Source organism: Pyrgilauda ruficollis, unplaced genomic scaffold, assembly GCF_017590135.1.
Source record: "Pyrgilauda ruficollis isolate IOZ18807 unplaced genomic scaffold, ASM1759013v1 scaffold19, whole genome shotgun sequence".
Lineage (NCBI taxonomy): Eukaryota > Metazoa > Chordata > Aves > Passeriformes > Passeridae > Pyrgilauda > Pyrgilauda ruficollis.
The window spans coordinates 5859790-5881211 of NW_024518095.1; the positions used below are offsets into that span (position 1 = coordinate 5859790).

A 21422-nucleotide genomic window follows, 5' to 3' on the forward strand; every position below is an offset into this window, starting at 1 on the left:
TTAATAAGTGGGCATTCTTCCCAGCGCAAGTCTATTGTTCTGGCATTGCTTTTTCTTTTATACTCTGTGTTATCTCAGGTGAATCTAGCTGCTCCTAGCTTAAGGTTCCCGAGATAAATTTTCTTCCTACAATAAATAATTTGATGCTTCACAGCAATTATTATTTAATCTTAGGATGTATTTGAAGAGTTCTATCAGTCATATTTCATGCCTAGGCAATAACAGTGTACAACCAAACTACTGCATCCGACTCATTGCTGGGAAACTTAAAGCCTCTGGGTTTACTCACTTGGAGAAGACAAAGCTCTCTACTTAAGAGAGGTCTTGAGTGTAGGATTGTTGGACTCTTCATCATGATGTAAGGTCTCCTAAGGTCCTTCCACCAAAACAAGGGAACTTTATTCTGAAAATTCCTCCATAAATACACACGTATTTTGTCTTCCTTGAGTTATGACATACCTCAATAATAAGAAGCACATGCCTGAGAGAAGCTCACTCTAAACCTCTGGTAAGTGTATTTGGTATAAATGACATTGCAAAAATTGAAACGTACCTCATCCCCATGCATATTAGCAACATACTTGAACTCTGGAATGCCAATCTTATGATGGGTTGGAAACCTTCCCAGAACAAGAACCCACAGGTCTCTACCTTTAAGAGGGGAAGGGGAAAAAACATTTTTTAAAATGAGTGTAAAGTTATACAAGCCTTAGAAGAATAAAAAGAGTTGGTCATGAAGACCATTGCACAAATTCTCATATTTCATTGGTGCCCACTCAGTCCTATATACAACATATCAAAGTAGATTGTGAGGTTCTTTCATTCTATGAATATTTGCAATATTAGCTATGGGAATAAATATGCTTTGCCTTCTGCCCAAGTACAATGATAAACCCTGCAATTTCTAAAGCTTTAACCAAGACTAGAAAAGAAGGCTCTTTTTTTTTTTTTTTGTAATAAACACTTTTCAAATTAAATTTAGCAAATAAGACCACTCTTCCCCCCCCCCGCCCCCAATTTTAAATCATAAGGCTTTTCTGAAATATATACAGAAGTTTTCATTATCACAAAGAAAGAACATCTGGTTTTGTACTAAAGACAACACAAAAAAGCTAAATACATTCATGCATTACTACTCAGAAAACAGGAGGTACCAGAAAGAGCTGTATCAGAGACACATTTCAAATATATCAGCAGGGAAAGAATTAATAGCTACAGAAAGAGTATTAGTTAGAACCACTAAAGCTGCAGAAGAAGCTGAACTTTAAGTACCAAAATAAACATACATACATTTTGGAAGTCCACATTTAAGTGGGGGGAGAGGGAGAGGAGATTTTTTGTTATTATTTTTAGTGATACTGTGGCATTTCAGACCTCATCTGCAAATCTGTGCTTCCCACTAGTCTGCTCAGTGAGGTGGAAAACTCAAGTTTCAGTAGATGGCAGCAATGAAACTGGAGCAGTTACTTGATAATAGCAGTGACAGGCTAAAGATTGCTTTGCCAGACCTCACAAGCGTGGTACCTGTCCCCAGCTCCACAGAGGTTTTGTTGGGACCCACGACCTGTCTGAGAGGAGCCCAGCCACCCCTGCAGGACAGACAGAACACAGGCACTGCTATATGCAGTACTATAAAAAGCCTTACTTCCTGAATCTTTGTGGATCATCAAATCTGCAGTAAACAAACTCCGGAGCGTATCAGCTTCCCATTCCTGAAGGCATGACCACTGTAGTCATGCACATGCCACAGCATTTTTTTTTTCTTTTCTAGCTATGCAACTGACTCACAGCAGCTACACCACAAGGGTCACGACTTCAGGAATGGGAGAAGAACTTGAAGAGGACCAAAGCAACACTGCAGGGTGCACTGAAACAGTTTTAAGAGAGGTAAAACTAAAGACAGTTGTTGCCAAACTAAATTCTCAGTTAACAGAATCAGAGTCTTAGTTAGGATCAAGAAGCATCAAGACAGTGCTGAGAGCTGACAGATTCAACCAAGAGTGATCTCAGTATCCCCTGGTCTTAGAGGTGCTCTTGAAGACATTGGTGTTCAACCCCTGTAACCATGCCATGCACATAGCTGTGAGATGATGTTACAGACTCATTAGTGAAATGTGAGCAAGCAATCCATACTTTCAAAAATAATTTTGTGGCAACTGATTTGGTAAGGAAGCTAGTTATTTTGCCTTCTGTTTCATAGAGCCACTGTTTCATAAAAAAAATAAAAAGTTTGATTTCTGTAAGCCTAGACAAGTTGCAGAGTGGAGAACCCAAAGATACTAGCTTTTAAGCACATTCTTCTTCAAAAAGGAAAGGAAGAGAACACACAAATCATCTCACCCTAGTCCTTCTCCCTTCCAAAACCTCCAGAGGTCCCCTCTAATCTCAACCATCCTGCAGCTCTGTGAAAATAGGTGACAAGTCTTGCTTGGAACTGAAAACAATCCTAGTAGTGAAAAAACTGTTATTCATAATTAAGTGTGGACAACAGCCTCAACTTACTTTCCAGCTCTGCAATGTGTCATTCTCTCTATAGCTGTATCCTGGGGCAATGTGCAATGAATTACCAAGGAAGTCCTTCTAGGATGCTGCTATGATTCTTTGTCCTTATGCCCTCCAAGCCCTGCTTCCCAGCTGTCATTCCCTCTATTGGAAGGCAAGTTCAGATATCTCTCCTTGGTGTCAGTGGCCATGTGGACTTCTGCACCAAGAGGAACACACCTGCCTACAGCAGCAGCTGCAGCCTTTCTGCCACAGCCCAAACCTAAAGGCCCAAACCTGCAACATGCAGCTCATGACACACACTCAAGCAAAGAGTCCATGTAGAGATAAAGTGCTCTAGATGTTTCCATCATTTAAGATTTTCTACAAATAATAGTGTACTCTGATATCAAACTAAAAAATAATACTTCCAGTGTCTTGCCATCAGCAGTACTCGTTCCTGCTGCTCTCACTGTGAATTGCACTCATGGGAAACACAAGGAAGAGCTAAGTATAGACTAACATTAAGTACTGATGTAAATTGGTCTTTCCTGCATTAGTGTTCAGACTGTTTAGAGTTTGCGTGAGGGCCATCTACACGATAAACACTCCCATGAACTGAGATACCAATTATTTCCTGGCATTTCCAGCTTGTAAGAAGTACTAAACCTTCCATTAACAATTAAAATACATTCCTGGGTCTGCTCAGCCTGCAATACTGGATAGTGTATCTGTGAGGCATGATGTAAGATTTCTTCCCATACGGCTATAATTAACTGCATGTAAAAAGATTCAGCATATGGATGGTTTCCTTTAATCAGCAAAGCCTAGATAACTCTGGTTTGGTACCTGAAGGGAACAGCTAAACTTCCTCTCATGCTTTGAAAAGCCATTTCTCACTGCCAAATTGCCAAACCAAAACTGACGTCAACTAATTAGTGAACTATATTTCAAGTGATGAAGACAAACGTGTGTTTCTAACTGTGTGTCTCGGGACAAGTAACAAGACTTGAATTGGAGCAGAGCCAGACCACACAGCTTCTAGTAGAATGAGAAGCCTTTTTAACTTTTTAAAAAGTTTTCTAGCATTGCCACTAGTTTGCAATGTAGTGTCGTATTTTAAACAGATGTATAAAACCTAATAATCAAAATGAAGAATAGAAACTGATCTCCAGATCTACTGGGAAAGAAATCAAATCAATTTGTAGATGTTAGAGTCTGGATTGTGCTCCCTGGTTTTGTTCTGAATTTTATTTCTGCTTTTCTTCACTTTGTTCTTTACAGATTCATATATGAAAAACTCACAATTTCAAAGAAAGTTATGGCTAGGAAATGAAGTTAAATGACTGGGGAATGGCTCAGACCCACTGTCAGTACCTGTCAGGCTAGGGTACTGATTCAAGAGTTTGCAGGGAGGACCACTTTGACCAAGAAAAAGCAATAGACTGACTACAGTCCTCCTGGCTTGGCCATGAGTTGCACACCGGCTTCATGGGTAGGAACTGCAGTAATGCTGATCCATGCTGAAGCAGCCCTACCTAGAAAGGTGCAGGACAGAGAGCATTAACTCTCATTAGAATGCAAGGTCCCAGAGCAATTCAATCACTGGATAAACCATGAAGGAGCCAGTACTCCTTCTCTGTTTTATTTCCCCTTCCCATCACAGTCACTGACATACTGTGCTGCAAATAGAGTTTACAAGGCTATTAATATCCAGCCCATGTGTGAACCCAAATAGAACCAATCTCAGAATCATTGAACAGCCCAGGTTAGAAGGAACCTCGAGATCATCTGGTCCAACCCTACATGGGAAAGGAAACCTAGATAAGACTATTCAGCACTTTGTTCAATTGCATCTTTAAAACCTCCAGTGAGGAGGAATCTACCTCATTTCTGGGGAAGTCGCTCCAGTGAATGATTCTCACTGTATAAAATTTTCTTATATTGAGAAAAGGGCACCTCTCATAGTACAACTTGTACCCATTAACCCTTGTTTTTTTCCACACTGCTCCTTGCGAAGAGAGAGGTTTCACCCTCTTTATAACCACTCTTCAAGTGGCTTGAATTCTGTGATAAGATTCCACCCTAAACATTCTCTTCTCCAGGCAAATGAACCTCCTTGGGGCAATATTGTCTTCCAGCAAAACACTACCACAGCTAATGAAGGACTTTGAGAGTAATTCCTTTTGGTAAACTACCATCAGCACCAACCTTGCCCTGAGGTACTCTGATTTGTCATTACCAATTCAAGCTGGAAAATCTAATGCCATTTTGGAACTTTTCTTCTGCAAGGGGACTGCCCAAAAACATACATGGCTTGATTCAGATCCTAAGAGAATTTGCAGTACCAGTACATTATTTGTATAACTAGAAATGGTTAATCAGAATGACTGATGTAGCAGTATTGCAGAAGTAGCCTCACAAACATGAACAAATATGTGATTTTAATCTAGCCAGACAGAGTAAAACACTGCCAAAATAAGCTACATACCTGAAGCTGAAATCAGACAAACATCCATAAGAAACAACTGCACATCAAATTCTTTTGTGAGCATTTATCCTTGCTTTCAGGTATACTGAGACAGAATGGAATAGCTAAAGACTTGGCCTGTAGTAGCACTGGCATTAGTAATGAACAAAGTTGATATGCCATGAAGAGCTAGAACACTTTAAAAATCAGAAAGTCTTCAAGGTATTTTAAAGAATAAAGAGATACAGATCAATCACATATATCAACCAGGCATGTTTGGCAACATTCAGCATGGGGCTTAGGTTAGCAGGAAAAAAACCAAAAGCACCTAAAGTAACATTTGGCTACAGGTTTATCACACCACGGACAGCCACTGAGTCACTATGTGGGGGCCACTGCTAAGCTTAATACTTCTGGCCTCTTCCCACAGATCCCTTATTGCAGACTTAAGGTGCTCTCTCTCGGCAAAGAGTAAATAGAAATATCAATTTCCCACTATTTAATCAGCTCCTGTCTACTCCAAGAGATTATAGCAGTCACTCTAAATTAGAGTCAGCACCATATAAACACAACTGACAGAATAAACAACGACTCTAAAAAACACTAGATACTGTTTATTTGTATCCAAAGCACTTGAGAAGGGAAGGGAGTCAAAACAATTCATGGTTCACATGCTTGCTTATCTTCCTAAACGTTTGACTAAATCTTTGGTTGATTGGGATCCATAGCTGCTTTGGACACTTTCACAAGACTTGGATCTTATGAGAACAGCAACCCTTTCTTTCCTATGTACATGTGAGTCATCACTGTACCATTTCCAGTTCTCATAATCAAGTTGAACAGAACTCTTTATACAAAAACCATGAAAAATTGCCAATGCAGAGCACAGTCTCTACAATAGTACCTTACAGGTTATTTGAACAAAAATCAAGAAATAAAAATAAATTTGTAAAAGTCAAAGAAAAACAACCCAGAGGGAATACTGGTTTTAAATTAAGATATACTAACCTTATTCAGTATTGCTCACTAAGAAGATGAGAACAACACAGACACACAAGAAATAGTCTTAGCAGACTTTTTCTACTATTTATACTGACTGGTTTCATATTTACATCCTGAAACTAAATAGATTATTTTTCCCTTTTGACTAACTCTTGTTCTATCACCACAGGGTTTTTAAACCTAGTTCTAAAAAGGTGTACTTCATTTTCTGAGAAAGCTGTGAAACTGGTATGCATCTAGTAATTTTGCATCTAGGAAAGCTATGTATACATGAAAGTAATAAATATTATCCCTTCATAGCAGTACCATTGAATTATCATGCATAAAGTGATTGCTTGTAACACAAGCTGGCCATAAGGGACAGGGGTCGTTTGTTTTAAAGTGCAATTTATCCAGATTCAATAGTTTTGTTTAGCCTACTCTTTTACCACCAGAGGATGCAGAACTATTTCTGCCACTTGAAGGTAAAAGAAGGAGCACACTACAGGTTCTGGTTCATATGTGGATGAGAAGTTACTGGTGCACTTTGAGGATGTGAGTTCCTGAAGTATCTCACCAAGAGACTTGCTACACCTGTCCCATAAAAATCCTTGTCAGATCTCAGACATTATGTTTGCCTCAAGAATAGGAAGCTCAAAACCATACACAACTCAACACTGACAAGCAGACTCCTACGAATCCAGACACTGAGTAGCTCCCCCCATCCCTTTAACTCAATAAAGGGGGGAAAATTGAGACTAGATTAATTTTTTAAAAATAATCCAGTCTCTGCCATGATCATCTGTTTCTGGTTTAGTTAACAAGCTACATTAGTCTGACCAGCGTTTCCAGATTCTCTCCTAAAACAGGTAACAAAATGTCTCTGGAAACACTAGCAACTGGCTTTCAGGAAAGGTAACAAAGACACGAGGCAGCAACTAAGGATCAGGCTGTGTTAATACCTACAAGTAGAGCAATTTGGTCCTTAGTCTCTTGAACAAACACGTTATGATGGCCCTTGTTTATTCTTGGGATTTTGAGATTAGCCTAATGCAATTGTGTATCAAAGCAAGTTTTCTACTCTAGGCACACCACGACCAGGAAAAATGCCTCATCAGAACCCTCCTGGCGGCACATTGCATAGCAGGGAAGGCATCTGTGCCTACCTTATTCCTGTCCTTTTCTCCAGCTGCTCTTTGGAAAGCAGAATAGTGGACACAGTAGGACTACATTTCTTACTGAGAACAGAATTTGCTTTTATTTTAGATTTAGGATAAATGTTACTTTTTCAGATGTGCTCAAGCTCTGTTTAAATGCCCCAGGTAACTGCAAAACCATGGATGCAGAACACACTGGCTAGGGACAAACAGGAAATGTAACTCAACTGTCCTAAATCCACGGTGAGCTCAGCATGTTACTTAGCAGCTACAGTAATTTAATTAAGTGACTCTGACTGCCATGGTCTGACCTTTCCCATAACAACAAGTAAGTCCTACATATCAAACTGCAGAATCATCTGCTTAGAAACATCCTCTACCCTCTTTCTCACATTTGAGCCACTGCACAGCTTATAAGAGTGAGTAGTTTTACAAGGAGAGTATTGTCTCAGCTGTGAGAGGAAGAGATCTACAGCAAGTCCCATGCACTATCTTTTTCTATAGCCACTTCTTAAAATTAATCTTCTAACTAACAAAGAGTTCCAAAAGTTCTAACTTTCAGAAAGTTTAGAAATCACATGCACATTCAGATTTCATTAAAAAAAAACAACTAAAAACTATCTAGATCTCTCTTCTACACAAAAACACGTGCAGAACTGTCTAATGAACAAATGCTTCAAAAAAAAAAAAACCCTAAAAACTTCTACACAAAAACACGTGCAGAAGAACTGTCTAATGAACAAATGCTTCATTGTAAGAAGTCTTGCAAACAATTAATTAATGTATTATAAGTAGGTTTCCATGTACTTATGTGAACACAATATACCATAGCGACACACAGCAAACCTTTAATTAGGTAGCCCTGAAAATAAGCAAGACTGGTTCCTTCAAGGATCTACAGGCAGAGGTCCTAGGCAGAAAGGCTGGGCAGAAGGGATGCAGGGCACACTGCTGCTCTTCTTTTGTGGGAAGTGAATGGAAAGCTACCAGAAACGCTTTTCTACTTAAACATGTCTCATTGTCTGAAGTGGGGTAGGAGGGATGTGTTACTAAGTTCTTCTCAAGCTAAAAGCAGAATGCAGACAAATTGACCATCTGGGTAAAACTGAGGCACAAGATAAGAGTTTATTTCTTTAAGTAAGTTTGTGATTAGGATTACAATTCATTTATAGGGCTAGAAATGTATGCACAATGCTCCAGAATGCAGAATCCTACAACGAGTGAGGGGGGAAAAACATTCATTTATGTCTATTGTGCACTATTGTTAGTACCCTGAGCTCTATATTTTAATTAGTTTTAAAACAAACAAAACTCCCAAACATAAAATCTCTTACATATTTTACTTCCTCAACACCAGGAAAGGATATGTTAACTTCACTGGTGTGAATTACAATATCCAGTAGTTAATTCTGCCTATTTCTAAACAACACAGAAAGCTGCAAAGTCTTGCTGATGGGAAACAGGATGGCTGCAGCCCTAAGACTTTTATTGCTCTGAAAAAAAGTTGACAAATATATGCTGCAACCAGACAACTACAAAGCAAAAGGTAGAGAGGAAGCAGGAGAACAGAGACTTTTCTCACAAGGCTGATTCTAAATAAATGCTACTCACATGAACAGTGTACTACTTCTAAACAGATCAGATCTTTCAAATTTGAAGTTACAACATTAAAATTTCAGTACTAAATAACAGTTTATGTATGAGAAATGTTTGATCTATGTTGCTAGGATAGGTTCCCCTCTCACTTTATTTATTTATTTAGGCTGGGACGGAAATCTCTGATGCAGCATGTTCCAAAGGAAAAAAACAAATGAACAAACTTTCCTCCAAAATTTTCTGAAAGAAGTGTATTTAAGTAGGAGAGATCATAGAAGGCAGGACAAAAATGATTGACCAATTCACAGCAAGTGTAAAGAAGAGAACTTAAGCAAATAATTTTACTTTCACTGCAAGAGAATAGGAATGCAGAGTCAGTGACTACATCTCCAAGAGTAATGTCTAAGCTTATCAATCTTTTAATCTGACGCTGACCAAACAACTTGCTTTTTATAAATGATCCATGTAAAAAGCATAGTTGTACTGACAAGAAAGAAAAGTTAAGTGTTATCATCAGATAAAATCTTAGTACTTGGCTATTGGAGGACTGATTGCACACAAACTACTTGTGTCGCATCACAGGAGTCAAACTGCTAGAGGATGCAGTCAGATAATATATGAATCTATATTTCAGCATTTAAAGAATTTATAGCTTCAGTTAGGAAAAATAAAAATCAAAGCTAATATAGTAATGGTGACTGCTATTTAAACATATGATTTCAGAGCAAAGCTCAGTTGGGAGCTGAAGACTTAAGAATGCAAGTTAATACTTCTTGTTTTTAAAGTCACGATTTAGCTTTCACTGGATAAACCATGAAGGAGCCAGTACTCCTTCTCTGTTTTATTTCCCCTTCCCATCACAGTCACTGACATACTGTGCTGCAAATAGAGTTTACAAGGCTATTAATATCCAGCCCATCTGTGAACCCAAACACCTTTTCAATAACAAAATGAACACGTAAACCTACTTAGAATCTTGTTAACCTACATTTATATGCCACACATACTGTCAAAGACAAGAACAAAGATGGTTATGAGGAAAAACATGAAAGAGAACAAGTGACCCATAACTGGCAAAAAAACTCAGAAGTGAGCAAGCATGGATAAGAATTTAGCTATCACAATAAGTTTTAAAATGCCCATTTTTACATGGGTCTCTGGACTGGAGCCAAGCAACTTTAGTATGATTTGCATCATGGGGCCCTCGGAGTGGAAAATATCTCATTCACTCATGTTTCTAAAAACAAACTTTGAAAAAACTCAATGTTTTTATCATTCATACACACCATGCTTGCATGACGAGCCTGTAAGGAAATTTGTGGGGTGGGGATAAGGAGGAGGGAAGGGAAGAAGAAACATTATCAAGGATTGGAGACAGGAGGAAAGTCATCTGAAGCGGTCAAATGGAACAAACCTAAGGTAACAATCTTCTACACAAATATACCTCACATAATGTAACCAGAGAAAAAAATAACTGCAGTATAGTCTTTAAAGACAACACACTTGTTATGGATTTTCATCGAGGTAATTTGTTTATTTTTAAGACAAAAATAATTCTCTCTGTTACCTTTCACTTTTCTTCCTACTTTTAAAAACAGTGGAACTAGCATTTAATAATGGGTAACACCAAGAAATTCACCTCAAAGTAGAGTGGGCTGTAGAAAACCTTCTCACTGTATTTTTGTGCACTGCCAGAACCCCTGAGCCAACCCAATAATAATTCCAGTAGAATACAAACACTTTATGGGTAACGTATTTCAGCTTTGTTTTCTCCAGCAGTAAAACTTGTTTGCTAGTACTTTAAACCAAGTAAAAACATCCAGAATATAAAAGTCTGTAATGTAAATTCAATAAAATTTACTATGCATTTTACTATTGATGGTAGTAACTCAGACTTCTTCCACACTGGGCCACAATAAACAACTTAAAATGAGTTCCCAGCTACATACACAGATTATTTATGTGTAGATGAGACAAGTACAATACCTGGCCTTTTATTATTAATATTTTCACTGAAGTGCAGTGAACCTTAAATCAGTACTCCCCTGTTCACCACAAATGCCTAAAGGTATCAGCCACCTATAAATGCCTAAGGGTATCATATCAATCACACTACCTGAAGAGTCAGGAGATCTCAGCTGACCTCTGGCACACCTTGGGCACACATTCCACTGATGCTGGTGAGGAATGATGGACAGGTTAAGTGCCTAGGTTTTCTAGTGGCTGTATTATCAGGCACAAGTTGCATACAGCACTACCTGAGTCCCAAACCCTAGCACGCCCTTTTACTGAATCACAGCTGCTTATCAGATGGAAACCTGGGCATGCTCATTCCCTCCTGTTTTCCAAGGAGAAAAACACACAAATGCAGGCAGGAAGGAGACAAAGTGCTCCAACAGGCACCTTGTCACTGAAAACCTGGTCTGCTGGGAGCCCCGCTGAGCACACCTTCCTGTGGTCCACAGCACAATCCATGCAGGCAGCCATGGGCAAGTCCTGCACAAACTATAAAACCCACAGCAACCATACACACACCCCCTGCACATCTCAGCCTCTCTTGTTTACAGAACAGGGGTAGCAAAACGCTAATAAGCAAGACTCACTACTTAAAAACAAAATCAAAACATTTGTCCCAAAGTTAGCAAAGTGTTTAAGATTAATGGACAGAATGTGTCCATCCAAGGGCAACAGAGAGAGCAACTGGATGTTGGTGTTCACTAAGCATCAGAATTGGATGACTAAGCCACACAGTTCTCAACTAAAGAAGCTTTCAGGACAGCTCTTTTGCAAGGTACTTTTAGTGCAACCAGAACAAAATCTGGTCTGATTGTTTTAGTTTTTGTCTCTCCAGATAAAATCTGCCAAAGGGATATTAATATATAAAGTCAACTTTGAAACTTCACTAGATAAAGACAGGGGTACTTTAACCATACACAACCTTTCCCTCAGTGAGCAGAATCTGGCCTGAGGATGTTTACAACTGTCCCAAAGTTGACTGGAATTCTAAAAATGCAGACTGGCCTCCAGAAAACCTAGATGTAAACCAAGCTGTAATTAGCATGCTATCACTTTATCTCAATCCAGAGTGCATCTGAAAAGACCTTTTTAGAGTGTGGATCTACTACAAAAGTTACTCCACTCTTCCAATACCTGGCTGGTTTTGTCCTCCTAAGGAGCTCATCAGTTCTGTTAGAATCGTTAAGTCGGCTTCCCACCACCCTCATTTTCCTTTCAAAGAATAGCAACAGCACCATATCCTGAACAATGAAAAGCCACAGATCAGACACATACCTTGACTATTTTCCTTTTGGTAATGCACTCTAAGATTTGCTTGCTGAAGAGTCAGTCTGTTTCTCACTGGGGTGGCATTAGGCAGGATGGGTTCATATGATTACACCAGGTCCCATTCTCCCATCCCAGACTGATGCAGCTCTGCAGATTCCTCTATTATTATAGAGTGCACACACTGTTCTGAGGCTGGATATTGGATATATCAGAAAACTGAACTCCTGACAAAAAGCTTTTATAACTTTATTCAACAACACACCTGAAACAATATAAAAGAATTAAGGTATTTTCTGGGTCATCACACATCTCTACCTACCTGCTGCTAAGACTATCAGTTTCTCACAGACCAAATTACCTACAAATCTTGAGGGATGTGAGGATACCTACTAAATTAGATCAAAAGCTAACACTCAAGTTTTGTCAGCCAATGAGCTACATCTTTTAAGCTCCTTTCTCCCCTCATTTAAGGATAATAGCTTAGCAGATGAGATACATAATTAAATATCATAGCTTCCAAATCAGATCTGGAGACTGAACAAGTCTTTGCCAGTCTAGAACACATTGTTTTCAGTAATTTGGCAGAGGTGCTCCTAGTAATCTAGCAGGGGAGAATTTCTGTATGGTGATGTAAACCACCACAAAACAAATTGGGAGTCTTTCCATTTGTTTTCCATTGAGGATCTTGGTACAGATTCTGTTGTGCACACTGCTATTACAGTCTACATGCATCAAATAAACACACTATGTAAATCTCACCTCAAATTTATCCATAACAAATCACACTTGACTGTTTGGGTTTTATGCAGAAATGTCTGACTTAGTGAGAGGGAGCAAAGCACCCTATTTCTTTAGTCTTGACCTTAGCAAGGCTTTCAATAGAATCACAGATTCAGGAATTGCGTGGGACCTTTGGAGGTCATCTGGTCCAACTCCTCTCCTTAAGCTGGGCCACCTACAGCCAGCTGCCCAGGACTGTGTTCAGACAGCTGTTGAATATCTCCAAGGATGCTCGCTGAGCAGCCTGTTCCAGTGTCTAGTCACCCTTAGGGTGTCTTTGTAATCAAGCTGGGAACATATGGATCAGAGGAACAGACTACAGTAAGGTCAGAAGCTGACTGGACTGAACAACTGGTGGTTCAAGGGACAGCAAATTATTAGCAGCGTTCCTCAAGGGTCAGCACTGGGGCTGATGCTGTTTAATATCTTCATCAGGGCCAGGGCTGCCATTCAGAGGGCCCCTAGTAAGCTGAAGGAATTTCTTGACAGCAAACTCATGGAATTTGACCAAAATAAATGCAAAATCCTGCACCTGGAACAAAAGAACCCCATGTATGGATTATTAACTCAAGAAATTAATCCCATGCAGGTACAGACTGCAGACTGGCTGGGTTGCAGCTGTGCAGCCAAAGGGCTGCAAGGTGGCTCTAGAGACTCTGTAGAACCTCCACCCTTGCAGATATTCGAAGTAGAGTGGAGAGGGCCCTAAGCATCATAATTAACTTTCAAGTGAGCCTGGCTTTGAACAGGAGCTCAGACTAGATAGCCTCCAGACCTAAATTACTTTATGATCTGCCTGAAGCAGGTCAGATTTCTGACATGAAGAGTGAGTATTTAGATACTTCTCTTAAAGAACTACATATGATCATTTTCTGAAGTGGTAATACACAGGTCCCTATCACCCTCCAAAACTTCTAAGAGCCGGATTTTTATATCCTTGCAGAGGTCTGAATCTACATACACCAACCAAAAGTAAAGCCTTTACTTCACATTCTTCATAATCCAAGTCTAGATGGCAGTAAAAATACTAGATCATGAGATAAAATTGGAGTAAAACATAGATTAACAAATAACATGGGAACAATAGCCATTCATGATAATAGTAAAGTAATGTCTGTCAACTTTATAGGTGTTACTTTGATCCATGGGATACTGTATTTATCATAAAGAATTTTCATATCAGGATTATCAACTTACTACATCACATTGGCCTCAGTTTTATAGTACTTAAATTAATTTCTGTTTCTCATCACCAAGAAGATTTTGCTACCATGGTTTAGCTAATTGTCAGGAGGACAACACTAGTAAACCCCTACAGGCGTGTGCATACAAAGACAGTCTTGCTTGCAGCAGCTTAACTGAGAATAGAGGAACACAACTTCAACCCATGGACCAAAACTGAAACTTCATTTTCACCAGAATTCTATAACCACTGTTGTCATAAAACTTTCTTTTAGTATGAGGGAAAAAACCTCCCAAATTAGACCCTAATTCAGTATCATACCCTGCCATATTGCAGGTGATTCTGAAGGCTCATTTCTCAACAAAGGCAGAAATCTCTTAACATTTAGAAAAAAACTGAAAGAATAGAGGAGCACTACACACCCGCCGTACCGCGGCCGCCGCCCTCATGCTGCTGCCGCCGCCGCCCCGCCACTGCCGGCCCGCGCCGCGCCGGGGCCGCCATCCCCCGCGGGCCGCGCCCGGCCCTGAGTGACGCGGCCTCCATCCACTCAGCTGGCCCGGCCCGCCCAGGGCACGGACAGACACCCCTCCCCTTGTCCCTTGTCCCCTCCAAAAAAACTGAAAGAATAGAGGAGCACTACACATTTCTCACTGCCATTCTGCTTTACATGGCACTGAGAATAATAACGAGGAGAGCCCACACAATTCTCTTCTCACAGTTTGGCAAAGCAGAAAGCAACATATCAAAATCTGAATGATGTTTCAGTGCATTGCTCAATCACAACCAAGAGATGATGATTTTCCAGTTTCCATGCTGATGGAACTCAGACAAGTTGAACACCTCATGTTATCAGCTTTCAGGTATCTAGATATGTAACAGCCAAAGTTCCAATCTCTCAGGCTGGATGAAAGGTTTTTGCCTACCCGCACAAAGATAAGCTAGCTGAGTTTCTGGCAGAAAAGTCATAATCTATTCCTATCATCAGAATGTTAGCTAAGTTCTCTAAAGGTATGAAAATAAGGATGTGGATAATTGCTAGTTTGCACTGGAGGGAACTGTACTTACAGGAACAAACCTCTTGCATGGATGAATAACATAATCCAATCTAATTCTGCCTTTGATGAAACCAAAACCAACACAGTTGAAATAACTTTAAGATTCCTTGTCTACTTTGAGATACATGGTAAAACGAGTGAGAAGACATGAAAATGTGTTCATGATCATCTATCAAGAAGAATACAGATTTTTATTTTTTTAATCACAAGTGTGGATTTGATAATAGATGCTACAAATATCTCCTTCCAGTGGTACGAAATGGGATTAGAGGAACAGATGATGTTCCTAAAGAATGATTTTTCTATCTAGTTTTATAGCTCTTCTCGGAGTTATTTAGTTTATTGAGCTGAAATCTAATAAAGCAGTTTGGGGTTTTTGTTTTCTTTGTTTGTTTTCTTAGAATTAAACAGATGTACATTAAAGTCCATATGGAAATAAACACTAATCTTTTAAATCTCTTTTGAAAAATTAGCCACTCTCCCCAAATTTATGGCAAGAAAGTACCAATCATAGGCAAATAAATTAAAATATCAATATAACGTCAGAAAGGTGATTACCGATTTCCGTACATTTTCCAGTAACATTTGAGACTGAAATCCTATTCTTCATCTACAGCACAGGACCTTGTATCAGAAGGTATTTTTAACACAACCACAAGTTAGGAAACATACTTCTTTAATTATAGTCCCACCCAGAACGGGCACTTGGCAAAAGGGTCCCACATATTCTACGCTCCATAAAGACAGCCCTGTTTCTGAAATTGCCACTCAGGACGTTTCCAATTCTCAGAAACAAGAGTTGGAAGAACTTTTACCCTGATGACACGTATGATGCTTCAGCCAGAGTGTGTTATTGACGCTTAAGCAAGAGGAAGACGAAACTGCACAGAGGTTTGTTAGAGCAGCCCCGCCGCCAGCAAGCGCCCGCGAAACGCCACCTTTACCCACACGTACCCCGATTTCATTAGAACCAAAAGCCTTCCCCGCCTCGTCCCTCCGCGCTCACCTTCCACCGACCGCCCGATGCTGTGCAGGTGGGTGAGGGAGGGGTACGCGGCGTGCACCCCCCGCAGGTACCGCTCCAGCTCCTCGCTGTGGTGGTACTTAAAGTCCAGCGCGGCCGCCGCAGAAGCCAGGCAGAGGACGAGGACGAGGATGCCCACCGCGTCCTAGGAACAAACACATGAAGCTCCCTCCGCGGGCTTGTCGCCGTGCGGCGGCAGCGCCGGGGCAGCGGCCAGCCCGCGGAGATCCCTCCCTCCTTCTCTCCCTGTGTCCCTCTCCCCCCGTGCCCTGAGTGACGCGGCCTCCATCCACTCAGCTGGCCCGGCCCGCCCAGGGCACGGACAGACACCCCGCCCCTTGTCCCTTGTCCCCTCCCTCCTTCCCGCCCCGCCGGAGGGTCCCACCTGCGCGGGCACGGCTCCGTGAGGCGCTGCCCGCTTCTCGTCGGTCCCTGCTGGGTTTTCCTCGGTTTTCTTACCGGAGGGGGTGAGCGATGTCTGTATGGATTTAAAAATCCCCAAACAACGAACCGGGGAGGGGTGCGAACTCTCACGTTTTGACTTTTGGTGTTGTTTTGATTCACAAGAGGGGTTTTTCAATAAAAACCAAGCTCCTCCTCGGCACCTGTGCGGTCGTGCCGTGTGATCAGGAGGGCAGCACCCGGGGCCCAGAGACAAAGCCTGCTGCGTGAGCCGTGAGAGAGTTTATCTGCAAATCCAACTAAATTTCTACCTAGTGCTATTTTTGCTTTGGCTTTTTTGTTTAGAGATGAGTTTTTAATTGGCTTGTATTTGCTTACTAAAAGGACTGGATTCTATCTACAGAATTAAGTGCTTTTCTTGGTTCTGCACTAACCACATTGCCTTGGGGATATCTTGGTCTTGGGATTCACCACAAAGGCTTTTTCATCACCTTTTGTTGTCTTGAAGATTGAAAAGAACTAAGAGAAAAAGTTAAGCTGGCTTCCAGCAACAAAAATTAGGATAGTGTCTGCATTTATTTTAAAATATGAATGTGGATATAGCTGAGCATTAGAATGCAGCTACTTGTAAATTCTGTATAATTTTACTGAGAAAAAAGTTATAACCGCCAGTGGGATTTCATCTGCTTTCTTCTGAAATTTACTATGCTGGTTAATGTCAGAAAAGGATGTTAAAGGAAATTAACCTGTGAGCCAATCTCAAATAACAAGTCCTGTATTCCAAATAGAAGACATGATATTTAACAAGAGTTCTTGTCAAACAAAATGTTACTGTTAAATTTAAAAGTACTTTTTTTCTTTTACCATGAAATGTTAAGATAAAAAGTTTGAAACTATATTTTAATGCAATTGTCTGTAGTATCCCAATGTATCAGAGGCACATAGACCTAAAAATGCAAGATGTCCACATCCAGACCCCTCTTAGTTCATGGGAAGGACTTTTGAATCATATATAACATACAACAAGGGATGTATGCAAATTATGAGGCTACTTGATTAAAAGAGATGTGTAATATTATATTTCTGTTGTATTGGTTTCTTTCCAGTATGGTATTCTGAGGGAGGAGACAGACCCAGAGCCTTTCTCCCATTCACTGGCTCCACCTCATTTTAACTCTTATAACTTGACAAGAACTTCTCTCTCTTATTCACAAAACAAAATTCTTGTGAGACTTAAACATGGATGTCTTTTACATTCTGCAAAAAAAATAAAGTTAATAGTTGATTTTGGTTATAGTTACCTACTATGTGAAATGGGAGAGAAACTGTGGGATTACACTGCAAACATGTCTCCAGAGAAGCAGGAGCAAGAAGTCAAGTATGTGAGCTTCATATTTGAATTTATTTGGCTACAATATACATATTTATAGGCTCCTTGAATGATGGTCTGGACGCACCACTTGAGTCAGCAGGGAAGAAAAACTCTCAGGTGGTAATCCCACATAAACGTACCTGGAAACCTTCCCAAGATAATCACATGAAATCAGAGAACTCTGACTTCAAGACAGAGTAGGGTGTTGGCAACACAGTAAAAATCATAAGGGGTGTAAGAACTTAACCTCACTGAAATAACTGAAGTCACCTTTGATGCTGGGTAATCACGCAGCGTTATCTCATTTGGAAATGACACCACCCTCCAATGTAGCCAGCACAGTCATGGTTAAATGAGAGCATTACTGCACATAGGAGTGTTCAAAATGATAGATTGTTTCTGTGCCAGGTGCTTGCAAGTTAAGACAAGCCAGCCTCTTTGGCAATATTTGAGTTACATGTGACAGAATCAAAAAACTTTTTTTTTTTTTTTTTTCCCCAGCCTGCACAAAATTCAAAGATAAACTTGAATCACTTTTCACAATGTCACTTTAAGCCAGCCTGGGCTAGCAATATTCTAAACACAGTTGTGGGTAGAAGTCAGTACCAAAGATGAAATCGTGCATGAAACTAAACCAGCAGTGAATCTCCCGTTAGCATCAGTAGCTCAACATCGAGGACTACGTGTCCCAAAATGACCGCAGCTGTTCTCGGAGCGGGCAGTGACCCTTGTGAGGAAGCGACGCACACAGAGAAGCCAGCTCCTCGTGCTATAAGAATCATTATTCTCCTCTCAGCGTCATTCCGGACCGTCCATTCAGAAGCATTCAACAGGTAATTATTTAGGTTGGCCCCTGAGCATGGGATTTGCGGAGAAAAACCCGCAAGTCTGTGTGCGAGCTCGGCACCCGCGGTGCCGCCGGGAGCTGGGAGCAGCTGCGCGGCCCTCTAGTGACCGGCACCGAAATTCTGCCGCAAGCGACAGGTACCGGCTGCTCTCTCGCAAAGAGCTCGGCAGCGCCCCGGACTGGCGCTTCGCAGGCGCAGGTGAGATAGGAGACGGCAGCAAAAGGATCTTCTGGAAGATTTTGCGGCTTTGGAGAGCCGTTCACAGAGGAGGCTTTGGAATTTGAAATCTTAATCAGTGTTTTGTCATCTTTCATGCAGGATTCCTGCACTTTGCAAAGATCAGTAAGAAAAAATAGGTGCCTCCCATTATAACTGAAGTGTCAAAATAGTTTTAGCTAGAAATTCAAAAAGATGTCACTAACAAAGATTAAGTTTTTAAGAATCACTACTGCTATTGAAACTCTCATCTGAAATCATATCCTGGGAATACAGACTACAGCTACATGATCTTTACATTGATGTAACATGAAGGACCTGACAATCAGATTTCTCTGGGGGAAAATCTCAAGATAAAGGCTTTCTCAAGTGAGATGGACCAGACAAGTGAGTACAATACAAGTGATGACACAGACACATGGACTTGATAAGACAGCACAGTCCTGGATTAGCATAAACCCAGATACAAATCACCTGAACAAACATTAATGAAGCCATTCTGGTGTATAATATCTGCACTGGTGAATTAACAGGCTGATATTAATATGACGAAAGATAGATTCCCTGTAAGAAAGAGCACTAAAGTATCAGGGATCTCTCAAACATTCACCAACTGATTAGTTGTCTCTACTACGCTGACAGTTCTCAGCATATTTGGTTCATAAATCTCCCCTCCATCCCAGCATAAGAATTACCCCTGGAGAAGAAAGGGATGCCCTGCTGTGTCTCGTAATCTGCAATTAGAAAACGATCCCAAGGGGAACTATTAGCAGCTGGTACTGTTTAGAGCTGTCCAGACAAGCACTGATTCAGCTGGAGGATCTGGAACCACAACCAGCTGCCTGACAGTCCTCTCACTCATCCCATCTTGCAAACAGCACGGTCTGCATACTGCAGAGATTTTCAGCTACTGTATGAAACATGCTGTCATGTGCTGTGGTAGAACAGGTCTGTTCTGCTCCATATGGGCTTGAAAAATGGAAATATGATCTCATTCAAGTCAAAGGTCTTGAGTGTTGTGTCTTGGGAATTGTAATACAATTGTAACAATTGTAGCTTTATCTTCCTCCTCTTAAATTGGCTTATACTTTTCCTTTCAACAGTCCACACAGAATTGGATGTAATTTGAAAATAAATGATCCTTGGAATGGCAGAACCTAATTTTGCACCTGAGACATTACGTGTCCCTGGGTAGGCAACAGCATGATACCAAGAACAGGGAAAGCCAGAAAGGTTGAGTGGCACAGATGCACCTCAGGGAAGTAAAGAAAAAGAAGGAAGGTGAGGAATGCCCATAGAGATGAGAGTGGCCTGGGAGGTGGAAGCATTACAGATACTGTGGTTGAGAAAAAGCAATTGAGAAGATTTGGCAGGTGAGTTCATATGGAAAAGGACTGAGAGTAGTCTTTCTGCTCACTAACATCTTGCTTATCTGACCTCAAGGTTACAAAATTTGAAGGATTTAAGATGTTGACATAGCATCTTGTCAGGTCTGCTAATTTGTTTATGAAATGCATTGCAGTTAATACCATGGAATTTACAGAGATTCTTCATAGCTGATTTCTTGTTGATATTAAGCAATATTTTTGAGCAATCTGAAAATTATACCAAGAACTGGACTCATTTGAGCTATTTGGAAAATTTGTCAAGCTTTGAAATAGCATTTTGCCATTTTTGCTAATTACCTTCAAATCAAAATATGTTTTAATTGCCATTGTCAAGAACAATGCAACACTCTTACTCATGGCAAGTCTGTCTCCTAAAATCAAAATTCCTCCAGGCCATTTAGCATATCTGTTTCAAGTAAACAATGGTACCATTTCTTGAACAGGAAATTAAGATCATTTTTACAAAATATCATTGTGTAATAAAACAATCCTTTATTTCTCTGCACTGATTTATGCATAATGGGCCTCTACACAGACAACCGAGTAAACAGTGTGCACTGAAATCTCCCATCAGTGAAAAGTACACCTTATGATGTTTTGCACTAACCTTTTTCTTTTGGGAAAGAAGTGAAAAGGGAGCTTTCCAGATATACTATAGCTATATATTTGCTGATTGGCAGTTTAAAAATGAGTGTTTAGTGGTGCAATAAACAAGATGCCACCTGTTTGACCACAGTGAAAGCAGATGGCAAGGCTTCTTGGGTTAATCTGCACTGGCTGTGCACTGGTTAGACTGTCATTTATTAAGCCATATGGCTCTGCGTAGGCTCCATTTCTCTGAAGATAGGGTATGTTTTTGTAACCAGCTGAAAGTAACCTAAAACAGAGCTGTGTCTGAGAGAGGCCGCCCTGCTGCCTCCCTTTTGCCAGCGTGAGCACTGGAGCAGCTGTGTGATCAGTAGGACTGGGGAACTGGTGCCTCTGGAAGCTTACCCAGACACACACATACACCACTGAAAGAATCCCTGTTTTCACCTGGCTCGGCTGCCCCATCCATACAGGCATTGGCCTTTGCTGGGGGAGCAGAAGAGCCAGAGGGCTCCTGGAGAGGGGGAGTTCACTGAGAGTGACCTGCTGGCTAAGGTGAGGTACATATGGGATGCTACAGGTGAAAGAAGGTC

The 21422-nt window shown here is 40.7% G+C and overlaps 1 protein-coding gene across 3 annotated transcripts in view; it reads right to left on the reverse strand.

Annotated features, from left to right (window-relative positions):
* The window catches only part of CPM (carboxypeptidase M), a 28490-nt gene extending 12335 nt beyond the window's left edge, over nucleotides 1–16155 (reverse strand). Inside the window, exons 1-2 of one of the 3 annotated variants that reach the window (XM_041465609.1) lie at nucleotides 15998–16155; nucleotides 554–651 (exon numbers count right to left, since the gene is read on the reverse strand). In XM_041465609.1, the coding sequence (XP_041321543.1) occupies nucleotides 554–568 (15 nt within the window). In that variant the 5' untranslated portion in view covers nucleotides 569–651; nucleotides 15998–16155. Of the gene's footprint in view, nucleotides 1–553; nucleotides 652–1524; nucleotides 1575–11976; nucleotides 12066–15997 lie in introns of those variants that run through there. The other 2 variants (XM_041465607.1, XM_041465608.1) reach the window with 2 other exon arrangements.
* Between the last annotated feature and the right edge of the window lie 5267 nt (nucleotides 16156–21422).